General features: G+C 49.8%; 1 protein-coding gene and 1 non-coding gene across 2 annotated transcripts; one reads left to right on the top strand and one right to left on the bottom strand.

The window, feature by feature from the left end:
• Positions 1-9,222: 9,222 nt before the first annotated feature.
• Trnas-gcu (transfer RNA serine (anticodon GCU)) lies at positions 9,223-9,304 on the bottom strand. Its single transcript has one exon. It is a non-coding gene; the product is annotated as a tRNA-Ser (tRNA).
• A 398-nt stretch (positions 9,305-9,702) lies between these two features.
• On the top strand, positions 9,703-12,028 carry B4gat1 (beta-1,4-glucuronyltransferase 1). The gene is made up of 2 exons (XM_059263039.1): positions 9,703-10,944; positions 11,177-12,028. Exons 1-2 carry the CDS (start codon positions 9,889-9,891, stop codon positions 11,366-11,368), a joined length of 1,248 nt encoding a protein of 415 aa, XP_059119022.1. The 5' UTR covers positions 9,703-9,888; the 3' UTR covers positions 11,369-12,028.
• The last annotated feature ends 7 nt before the right edge of the window (positions 12,029-12,035 follow it).

Below are 12,035 nucleotides of genomic sequence, written 5' to 3'. Positions count from 1 at the left end.
ATATTTTACCTAACCACTTCTAAGAATATAGTTTGAGCACATTAATTCCCTTTTTTGATCTATTAACCAATTTTAGCCCTTAGTTGACCCCGCCTTCTTTAATCACTCCCCTTTTGGGTTGTAAATGAAGCTGACAATCCCTGCTCTTTGTGTGGATCTTTTTTTTTTTTTAAAGATTTATTTATTTATTAAGTATACAGTGTTCTGTCTGCATGTATGTCTGCACACCAGAAGAGGGCACGAGATCTCATTACAGATGGTTGTGAGCCGTCATGTGGTTGCTGGGAATTGAATTCAGGACCTCTGGAAGAGCAGTCAGTGCTCTTAACCTCTGAGGCATCTCTCCAGCCCCCTCTTTGTGTGGATCTTATCACCTCTCTTTATGACCCTGAATGCCTCACATTGCATTGTCAAAGTATTACTGTTTGTAAGTGTATATTATACCAGTGCCTCTCAGCACTGGGAGATTTTGAACTTAGAGCAGGATGAAGATGGAAGGAACTTAAACAGGACAAGGAGAGGACAGTAGAGGAAGGGACAGAGAAGAGCTAAGGATGAGAACAGACATGAAGCTGTGTACATGGATTTTGACTTAGAAGAATAAAGTGAATGGTCTAAAGAGCTCAGTGTACTTAGATTCATTCAAATCCTTCAGATTAATTCTTGCCGCTGGTAGCGTCTCTTCTGGAACTCTGGGAAAAGACTATAAAGGGCTGGACCCCTGTAGTCTTTGACAATGTACCTGAGCCAGTGCAGGACACTTGCTTTAGAAGCTACAGGCTCTTGATATCTTAGAGGATGGGAAGGCAAGCTATGACTTTGGAAGCAGAAAAAAGCCACCAGGCAGATCTCAAATAAAGGTTTATTCCTTCGACTATTGTTGGTAGATACCTGCCCTGGTTGGTCTGGAGACTGAAACAGAGGTTCATGACCCAAGGCCATGAGAGAGGGAAAGTAACCATGATACAGCTTGTGAAGGTCTGCAGAAGCATGCGGTACAAGACTCTAGAAGAGGACGCCACTGACCTTACCTGGGAGGTCAGGGTTGGCCTTACCCAAGCTGGACTTTGAGGAATGAACATGAATTTTCTGGGCAATAGGGGAAGAAGAGTGTTCCCCTCAGAGGTGCCAGAGAGTGGAAGACACAAACAATGGGATTTTCTGAAAGGAGCCTAGAGGAGAAGGGGAGAGAAGGGGAGAGGATGAGGTGGGCATAGAGGACAGGACAGGTGAAGACCTGGCTTTATGTAAGTGATCCTTTAGAACTTTGTCCTACAGTTGAAGGACAGCAGTCACAGGGCTTTCTTAGTGGAGTGTCATAGTCAGAGCTGTATGTGGACAGTGACTTGGGACACAGGGACAAGAAGCAGAAAGACCACAGCCAAGTGTCCCTGTAGCTCGGGAACAGAGCAGAGTGTGGCTGTTTCGTATGAGGCTGCTTCATCCCACGGCTAAGTGCTTTAAGGCTGGCCTCGCATCTGTGGCTCAGATCCAAACCTTTGAGTGCTGAGCTTGGAACTTAAGGAGTGTGGCATCTGATGCAGAGAGCAGAGGCAGGCAGGCCTTGGACCCAACCTGGGAAAGTAGCTGAAGTCCCAAGGACTCTTGGCAAAGACCTTCTGACTGAGACTGATAGTCCCAGATCCCAGTTCCTTCAGAGAACTCTCAGCCTGGCAGACTCTCCTGGGACCAGGAAGGTACCCTTCCATCCACTTACAGGCCAGGGGTCTCAGAAAACCCACAGGGGCCACTGTCACCTGGAGGAAGCCACGAGTTGGGCTGAGCCATGGAGGATCAGTCCCAGAAAAGAACACCCACGGTGCAAAGGTCCTGATATCACATCTTGAATGTCCATCTTCCCGCCCAACTTTCCATCAGACCAGGAGAAGGCTGGCTTTAAAAGACATATATTTAAAAAATCTTATGTGTATGAGTGATTTGCCTACATGTATGGCTCTGCATCATGTGTGTGCCTGGTGCCCACAGAAGCCAGGAGAGCATCAGATCCCTTGAAACTGGAGTTACAGGTGGCTGTGAGCTGAGATGTGGGTGCTGGGAACTGAACCTGGGTCCTGTTCAAGAGCAGCCAGTGCTCTTAACCACAGAACCATCTCTCCAGTCCCTATTCTCCCCCTCTGTTTTTGGAGATAAGGGTCTCACTGTGTAACTCTGATTGGAACTCAGAGAGCTGCCTGCTTCTGTCTCCCAAATGCTGGGGCTAAAGTGCACCACACCCAAAGGAAGCCGGCTTTCCATTGGAAACAAATGCTTGAGCGGATGGGTGGCACCTGTCTGTCCCTTTCCTGAGTCTCCTGCTCCTACTACCTCCTTGGCCCTGATACAGGCCCGACGCAATCAGACACTCTCTCATTTGAAACAACCAGTTACCATCAGCAAGCACTTGAAGGTATCAGTGTGGAGAGGGCTGTTATGCCCAGATCGCGGGGACCCCCAACAGACCACCACGGAGACGGAATCCCGTGTGTAAAAGCAAAGAGCCTTTATTTCAAGCTCCAGAGCTTGGTCCCTCTGTCTGTTGGACACAGCAGTGAGAGCAGAGAGCCCTGAGCTCAGGTGGGGGCAGTTTTTATCATAGCAGAGGTTGGGGTGAGGGGGTTTCCAGGGTCCAGGACCCTGCTTGGCTGACAATTGTCTAGGGGTATCTGAAAAACAAAAAATAGGTGTGCTAGATTCAAGGACACCTGGCCACCTTATCTAATGGTTGGAATGTTTGGGATGTCAGGTACTTCCTCACCCCTGAGAGGATCCCTGGGTGATATCAGCTTAAGGCTTTTCCTGGATCTGGGTGTTGCCCTCCAGTAAGCCTGTCACAGGAGCTGTGTCTAGGCCCCTAAGCCTGTCATGGCTGCTGTGTGGTCAAGCTATTTTGGGGCCCCTCCACAGGACTGAGCCAGCTTAATGCGAGGGACACAGACATTTGAAGCTCAGTCTTGACCCTCAAAGTGCTGACTCTTTTTATAAGGAGGCTGAGTAGTACTGGTTAAAACTCTGCTAATGTGAAGCATTTAGCAGTGGGAGAGGTACATGCCTGTAATCCCAGCACTCACAAGATGCAGGCAGGAGGATCAGAAGTTCGAGATCATCTTTGGCCACATAGGGAGTTTGTGGCCAGCATGAACTACATGAGGCCTTGTCTCAAAAAGAAACAAACAGGGCTTGTAGCTAGAGTTTTCCTGCCTGGCCCACAGTCAGGACAAATCTCTCTCACCTGCCAGTCCCACAGCCGCTCAGACCCAGCCAAGTAAACACAGAGACTTATATTGGTTACAAACTGTATGGCCGTGGCAGGTTTCTTGCTAACTGTTCTTACAGCTTAAATTAATCCATTTCTATAAATCTATACCTTGCCACGTGGCTCGTGGCTTACCGGCATCTTCACATACTGTTTGTCATCGTGGCGGCTGGCAGTGTCTCTCTGACTCAGCCTTCCACTTCCCAGCTTTATTCTCCTCCTTGTTCCGCCTACACTTCCTGCCTGGCCACTGGCCAATCAGTGATTTATTTATTGACTAATCAGCAACACATTTGCCATACAGAACATCCCACAGCAAGGGCTGGAGAGAGACAGCTCATGGGTTAAGAGCACTGGCTGCTCTTCCAGAGGACTCAGGTTCCAGTCACAGCACCCACATTATGGCTCGTAACTGTCTGTTAACTTCAGTTCCGGGGGACCTGACACCCTCTTCTGACTTCTACATGTGATGCACAGACATACATGCAGGCACACACACACACAAAATAATAGGTCAAAATGGTTAGAAGGTGGATTTTAAAAACAACAACAACAAATCAAGTCGGTGGTGGTGGGGTGCATGCCTTTAATCCCAGCACTCGGGAGGCAGAGGCAGGTGGATCTCTATGAGTTCGAGGCCATTCTGGTCTACAGAGTGAGTTCCAGGACAGGCTCCAAAGCTACACAGAGAAACCCTGTCTCGAAAAACCAATCAGTCAACCAATCAATCAATCAATATAAAAATAAAACCACAAATGAACAATAATAGCAAAAACAACAGAGAAGTCTTGGACACCTGCAAATTTGTGATCTCCTTCCCTGGCCATCCACCACATCCTCACTTTCTGCTTTGGGTGGTGCTGAAGCCTTGGTCTAGCTAGAGTCACTAGGCCAAGGCTGTGTACGGGTGTTTTGCCCGCATCTATGTCTGTGTACCACATGTGTGCCTGGTGCCCTCAGAAGTCAGAAAAGGGCGTCATGCCAGATCCCCTGGAACTGGAGTAATGGTTGTGACTATCATGTGGGTACTGGAAGTCAAACCTGAGTCCTCTAGAAGAGTAGCCAGTGCTCTTAACTGCTGAGCCATCTCTACAGCCCTTGAGCTGAGTTTTGAGTAATGAGCAGTCACCCATTAGCTAACCAGAGGCCCTATGCTATGGCCTAGTCCAGCTTCCCTGGTGAAAAGAACCAACCAGCTCTTCCTCTTGGGACAATGCAGCCCCATCTGAAGTGTGAGCCTAATTAGTCTTAACAGATGAAAACCCGGAGTCAGATATCAGGGTGAAAGCTGAAAGGTCAGAGAAGCAGAGCAGCCAGCCACAGAAACTTCTTACCTCTACCAGTGCTTAGGCTAAATGGGGAAGATCCTGTCTCTACAAATCCTCAGACTGAATGGGCACGAGATCCTACCTCCATCTGCTTTGTATTTCTGTCTCCACCTCCCTAGTGCTGGGATTAAAGGCACAAGCCACCACCGCTCTGTTTCTCTTTTAGACTGGTTCAATCTCGTGTAGCCCAGGGTGGCCTTGAACTCCTGATCTTCCTGCTTCTTCCTCCCAAGTGCTGGGATTAAAGGTGTGTGCCACCACTGCCTGCCCTCTATGGTTACCTAGTGGCTAGCTCTGCCCTCTGATCTCCAGGAAAGCTTTATTTGTCAGAACACGAACAAAACATCACACAACACCGTTACACGGAGGCGACACCTTGAGGTGATCAGCCTATTACAAGGAATAGGTGAGGGATGTCAGTGCATGACAGAAGAGGGCATTCTCTGTAGTCATAGCTGTTGCCATGATACTGTAGGATAGACCTGGATGGCGCCTGGTTCTTTCTCAGGGTTTCTCAACAAAATCACGGTTGACTGAGGTCACCTGACTGGACTTATATTTCCTTATGCTCTAAAGACTTAGTCAAGCTTCTCCCCTTTCAGCCCTGTTTTACAGAGTCAACTGAAGTTCTCCAGAGCAACGGAAGCTGTGACCAGCAGTGCATTCCTCAGAGGGAAGAGGCTAGAAGGAACCAGGACTGTGTTCAGAAGTGCAGCACAGGGAAGCTATGAAGGTGGCAGAAGCTGGGACTGAGTTGTGGAAACTGTGAGACAGTTGACAGATGAATCTGCAGGTGCTAACTGCCTCTGAGCCCTGATACCGCCATGTTGTTTTGTTTTGTTCTGTTGAAACAAGGTATCTCTATGATGTATATCTGGCTGTCCTGAAAACTCACTCTGTAGACCAGGGTGACCTCAAACTCTCAAGAGATCCCCCTGGCTCTGTCTCCCAAGTGCTGGGATTAAAAGTGTGCGCCACAGACAGCCATGCTTTTTGAAGAAGGCTTTGTGTGACTGAACCCCAGACTGGTCTGCCGTTGTGGACTTCTTGGACCGTGGATGAAGGCACCAAAAGACAAGCAAGGTCGGAAGTAAACTTTAAGAAAACTGTTTTAGGTTGGAGATGATACCTTGGTGGGTAAAGTGCTTACTGGGTAAGCATGAGGTCCTGACTTCAGATCCCTGCACCTGTGATAAAGCCAGGCATGTCAGTGCTTGCCTGTAATCCCAGCACCGAGGAGCACAGATCCCAGGTCCGCCATCTAGCCACGTTGGTGAGCTCCAGGTTCAGTGAGAGATCCTGTCTTGAAAATAATGTGGAGAATGACAGGGAAAAACACCTGAAGTCAATCCCTGGCCTACATGTATATATACACTCGTACGCACACCTGCACACACACACACACACACACACACACACACACACACACACACACACAAACGCCTGCAGATACACACACAGATACACACAAACACACACACATATGCACACACACCTACACACATGCACATACATATACACATGTACATATACTCACATGTACACACACATACCTGCACACATGCCTGCACACACACAGATGCACATATATACACACACATACACAGAGTAGAGACAGAGACAGGTTTTAGCAAGGAGCAATGCTGACTTATGTTTATTTTTTTCAACCTTTTGTTCTGCTTACAGGTTTGAGTTTTTGCTTTCTATGTGGTTGTTGTGTACGTGTGTGAGCGCGGCTATACACATGTCACAGAATGCACATGGAAGTCAGAGGAAAACTTTTGGAAGCAGGTTCTCTCCTTCCACCATGTGGGTTCCAGGAATCAAACTCAGGTCATCAAGCTTGGTGGCAGGTGCCCACACCGTTTTGTGTTTGTTTGTTATGTTTTAAGTTTTAAGGACTTTTGTCAATAAATAATAAAAGAAACAAGTTATTTTTTTTCTGGCAAAAATTTAAGGCAACTAAAAGTGATAGCAAACCTTTGTAGTATTTTACCTGTCCTTGACCCATCCCCTCCTGCGGTTGGTGGGTGGTTGTTTCAGTTTGGGTCTTAAATATTTCCAAGATCATGTGTTGAGTCTTTGGGTTTTTTTTTTTTTTTTTTTTTTTTTTTTGAGACAGGATCTCACAGTGTAGCCCAGGCTACCCCGGAACTCGCCCTGCCTCAGCCTCTGAGTGCTGGGCTTCAAGCCTGTAGTGCTGTCGGAGGTGGTGAAACTGTTGGGAGGAAGTTAGGTCACTGCGGCCATGTCTCCAAAGGGATCTTGGGACTCCAGCCTGCCTTTTCCGCTTCCTTCCTGTCAAACAACAGCATATTTTCCTCATCGCAAGCACCTCTGATGTGTTCCCTGCCACAGGCCCAAAGGGATGGGGCCCAATGACCAAGGAACTTCTGAGACCTTGGGCCAAAATGAACTCTTCCCCGTATGAGATTCACCTCAGGGGTTTGGCTATAGCGACAGAAAATTAGCTCACACAGTGGTGGCCGTGAGGACCCAGGTCACTGGCTCCTAGGAGGGGAAGCAGATCTTGTTCTAAAAGAACTGTCTTTATGTTTTCATTGTCTAGGAACCCACCCAAGGGACTGATGCCAAGCACGGGTCTGTGTTTCCCCTAACTCGGAAATCTCACCAGGGAAAGGGCTCTCGTCAAGGGCAGCTCTCTAAGACACAATGGGGCAGATTAATGCCCCATTCCCGTCTGGTAAACAATAGCTCAAAGTCTGGCAGGAAGAGCTGGAAGGGACTTTGGTGGCAGACTGAAAAACGCCCTCAAATATCCAGGAAAGTAGAAAGCCATGCGCACACGCGGCGAGGTGCCTGTTCAGAAGCAGCCTGAGAAGACCCTAAGCTTTTGCCCCAGCAGGTCGCTAGAGTGGGGAGTGAAGGCTGAGGCAGAGCTGTAAGCAGCTTGGTCACCGCTGAAGACAAGCTTCAACACAGAGTGAGAAGCCATGCTGCCTCTCTGGACAAAAGGTTACCGGTGGGAATGTGGACCATATCTTTCAAACTTTAAAACAGATTTTGAGCCAGACATGGTATGCATGCCTGTAATCCCAGCACTGGAAACACAAAGCAAGAGAATCAATGTGAAGGCAGCCTTGGGTTCCATACTAAGACTGTCTCAGGCCAGACTTGGCGCATACCTTGAATGCTAGCACCCAGGAGGCAGAGGCAGGGGGAATCTCTGTGAGTTGGAAGTCAGCCTGGTCTAGAGTGAGCTCCAGGATTGCCAGGACTACATAGAGAGACCCTGTCTCAATACAAACCAACAAACAAACCACAAAAAGAAAACCTCTATCTCAAAAACACAAACAGTAAAATAATAATAATAATAAAGCAGCCAGATGTGCTGGTACAAACCTATGATCCCAGCACTCCAGGGGTGGTGGCAGGAGGTTCACAAGTTCAAGCCCATCCTGGACTACAATAGCGAGATACTCTTTAAAATAGTAATAAAATAAAACAGGGGTTACCCAGAGTAGAGCTGCAGCCAGAGCCCACTCCACCACATTCTCATCTCATTTCCCTTCACTGTAGCCCCTTCTCAGCACACAGAAGCTACCAGAGGTTTCCTTTGTACACAATATTTATTGTGAAGCTCTATTTTAATAGTATTTATTTTGCAAAGTTTATTATTCTAAGAGTTCTGTTTGTGAAGAAAACGAAGTTAAAAACAGAGACAGGCAAATCTCCAAGTTTTGAGACCAGCCTGGTCTACAGGGTGAGTCCCAGGACAGCCAAAGCTACATACCCTGTCTCGAAAAACAAAACAAAACCCTCACAGTGCACCAAGTCTGATTTCTGAGCACCGTGTCTACAAAACCTGTGCTGAAAGTTCTGAACTGCCCCCCTTTCTCCCGAAGCCTATCTTCAGTGAAAAGGACAGAACCCGTATGTGCAGGGTCCCCTGCCCCAGTGCCCAGCACAGCCTTGGCAGAAAGCTAGCACTCCCGAGTACTATGGCACCAATCTGTGAAATATAGGTCTCCCGAATGTTTGAAACCCTACAGTCTGCGGAAGCCCCCTACCCACCCCAGCCAATGCTCTCACTCAATGCTGTCCCCAGTCTGCCCCAGTGCTCCTTACCAAGACTCACAGTGTTCTGCCCTAAGGAAACAAAAAAAAGTCAAGTATTTATTAAGTATGAGTGATGAAGCAGTTGAAGTGCCCGCCCTTCCCACACACTTCTGCTAAGGATTTCATGGTTCCCTTCATCCACAAACACTAAGTGCCTTCCGTGTACAGTGGCTGGTGTTGGACAAGCCTTCTGCTTCGATGTGTGTTTGGGGACAACTGTGTGTAGATAAGATGTTTCCATCCTGGGGTAAGTGAGAGGAAACAGTAGCGCGGAAAAAGTAGTCATTTAAACAGACACTACACCCCCCGCAGACGTCAGGCCAGGTGTCCGGGTACCAGTCTTGGATGGTAACCACCCCTGTGCTGTCGTTTTTAGGAGAAAGAAAATGGGAGTCTTGACCAATTCCATGGCACGTTCTGAAAGCTGGAAACTGACCAGAAACACGGTCGGTGAGCAAATTCGGTGGAGAACACCGAATCGGACCCTAGATTTCTTCACTTCACTCTTCAGGACAGGCAGGATGTGGAAAATTAAGAAGCCTTCTCCCTATAAAACAGGACCGACGAGGATGGGATTCGAACCCACGCGTGCAAAGCACAATGGATTAGCAGTCCATCGCCTTAACCACTCGGCCACCTCGTCCCACACGCAATACCCCTTTCCACATTCCCATATCTCTCATCTCATGCGCACCTCAAGCACGCTTCCATGCACGTCCCTGTTACCCACCTGGAAAAGTTCGGAGAAAGAAGAAACAGTGTGACAAAGAGGTTTTTTTCAATTTCCTCTCCGAGGGCTTCAGCCGGGAACCGCGCCATCAGTGACTGAGCTGCAGCTGAGCTCTGCACGGGTTCCCCTCCCGGCGGTCCCGCCAGCGCACTGGGGTTTCAGGACGCGCTTGGTCAAGGGGGTCTGCGTCCCGATCCCAAGGGAGAAGTGCGCGTCCAGGGGTCCGCGGCCGCGCGACGTGACCGCGGTTAAGTACGGCGTTTGCAAAGCGCGCGCCGAGCAGCGACCGCTGCAGTAGCTCCTCCTCTCGCACAGAGGGCGAGCTGGCACGCACCTAGACCGCGGCAAGCGGACGGAGGGCGGGGCTGAGCGCTGGGCTCGGCTGGCCTCGGTTGGCCTCGGCTGCGCTCGGCAGGCTGCGGTAAATCTGGGCTTGCGGTGGCTGGCAGAGGCTACGGCCCGGTGGTCCCCGCTTCGCGCCGGGAGCCCCGAGAGCCATGCAAATGTCCTACGCCATCCGATGCGCCTTCTACCAGCTGCTGCTGGCCGCTCTCATGTTGGTGGCAATGCTGCAGCTGCTCTACCTATCGCTGCTCTCGGGACTGCACGGGCAGGAGGAGCAGGAACAGTATTTCGAGTTCTTCCCGCCGTCCCCTCGATCCGTGGACCAGGTAAAGTCTCAACTCCGCACCGCGCTGGCCTCCGGAGGCGTTCTGGATGCCAGCGGCGATTATCGCGTCTACAGGGGTCTACTGAAGACCACCATGGACCCCAACGATGTCATCTTAGCCACGCATGCCAGCGTGGACAACCTGCTGCACCTGTCCGGACTTCTGGAGCGCTGGGAGGGCCCACTGTCCGTATCAGTGTTCGCGGCCACCAGAGAGGAGGCACAGCTGGCCACGGTGCTGGCCTACGCGCTGAGTAGCCACTGCCCTGAGATGCGTGCCAGGGTCGCCATGCACCTCGTGTGCCCCTCGCGTTATGAGGCCGCTGTGCCCGACCCCCGGGAGCCTGGGGAGTTTGCCCTGCTGCGGTCATGCCAGGAGGTCTTTGACAAGCTAGCCAGGGTGGCCCAGCCCGGGATTAATTATGCACTGGGCACCAACATCTCCTACCCCAATAACCTGTTACGGAATCTGGCTCGAGAAGAGGCCAACTATGCCCTGGTGATTGATGTGGACATGGTGCCCAGCGAGGGGCTGTGGAGAGGCCTGAGGGAAATGTTGGATCAAAGTAACCACTGGGATGGCATGGCCCTGGTGGTGCCTGCGTTTGAAATCCGCCGAGCACGCCGGATGCCGATGAACAAGAACGAGCTAGTGAAGCTCTATCAGGTGGGCGAAGTCCGGCCCTTCTATTATGGGCTGTGCACGCCTTGCCATGCGCCCACCAACTACTCCCGCTGGGTCAACCTGCCAGAAGAAAGCTTGCTGAGACCTGCCTACGTGGTGCCCTGGCGGGACCCCTGGGAACCATTTTATGTGGCCGGAGGAAAGGTGCCCACCTTTGATGAGCGCTTTCGGCAGTACGGCTTCAATCGAATCAGCCAGGTGCCTAAAAGGGAGAGGGCAGGTGGGACTGGGGCTGGAGGTGTGTCAGGGATGGGGTGGCCATTGATAGAAACAAGAGGAAAGTGGCAGTGGGATAGTGTAGAATTCCCAAGAGGGGGGATGGAGTGAAGCTTTAGGGATGACTATTTGGGCCCTGGAGATGTCATTAAATTATTGTGATATTCTCTCTCTCTCTCTCTCTCTCTCTCCCTCCCTCCCTCCCTCCCTCTAGGCCTGTGAGCTGCACGTGGCAGGATTTAATTTTGAGGTGCTGAACGAAGGTTTTCTGGTTCATAAGGGCTTCAAAGAAGCATTGAAGTTCCATCCCCAAAAGGAGGCTGAAAACCAGCGCAATAAGATCCTTTACCGCCAGTTCAAACAAGAGTTGAAGGCTAAGTACCCCAACTCTCCCCATCGATGCTGAGTTCTTTCTTCCCCTGGTCTGAGAATTTTCAGCACCTGGCTCCTCAGGCCTGACTGGGGTAAGAAACATCCCTCCACTTTACAGAGGTAGCTGTGGTTTTGAAACACTGGACTTGACTATGGGGTGCTGGGATCAAGTCTTAGCTTTACCACTAACTAGCTGTGTGGCCTTGAACAAATCCTGTTACCTCTCTGAGCCTCCATTACCCCGTCTGTAAAAAGGGAGGTGAAAATACCTACCTCACAGAACTGTTGGCTCAGATGAGAGGCTGTATGTGAAAACATCCTGTAAGCTTCGTACAAATGTGAAGTATTATTAATATTATTACAGTGTTACTATTGTTATTATTATATTGTTATTATTAACAATGTTGGGTGGATAGCAGCAGAGCAAAAAGTATGAATGGAATAAATCTGAGAATCCTGAGTACTTAATAAAATGAGCCTTTTGGAAAGAAAGATGAAAACATAGAATGTAGCGCTCAGACTGGGTAGATTGTAAGCTTCCTGGTTCTCTCAAGCCTTCGCCCTCCGAGCTCCCTAAAGGAGGGAAGGGTCTGTGGGTCCCGGGGGTTAAAGTCTCAGCTCTTGTCCTCCGGTAGGTTGGGCTGTGCATTTGCCTTCGAATGACAGTGTGTAAATAAACGAGTGTTCAGACCCACAGATGG

Source organism: Peromyscus eremicus, chromosome 1 (assembly GCF_949786415.1).
Source record: "Peromyscus eremicus chromosome 1, PerEre_H2_v1, whole genome shotgun sequence".
NCBI lineage: Eukaryota > Metazoa > Chordata > Mammalia > Rodentia > Cricetidae > Peromyscus > Peromyscus eremicus.
The sequence above is the reverse complement of the archived record's forward strand: the minus strand, read 5'-3'. Positions and strand labels throughout refer to the sequence as shown.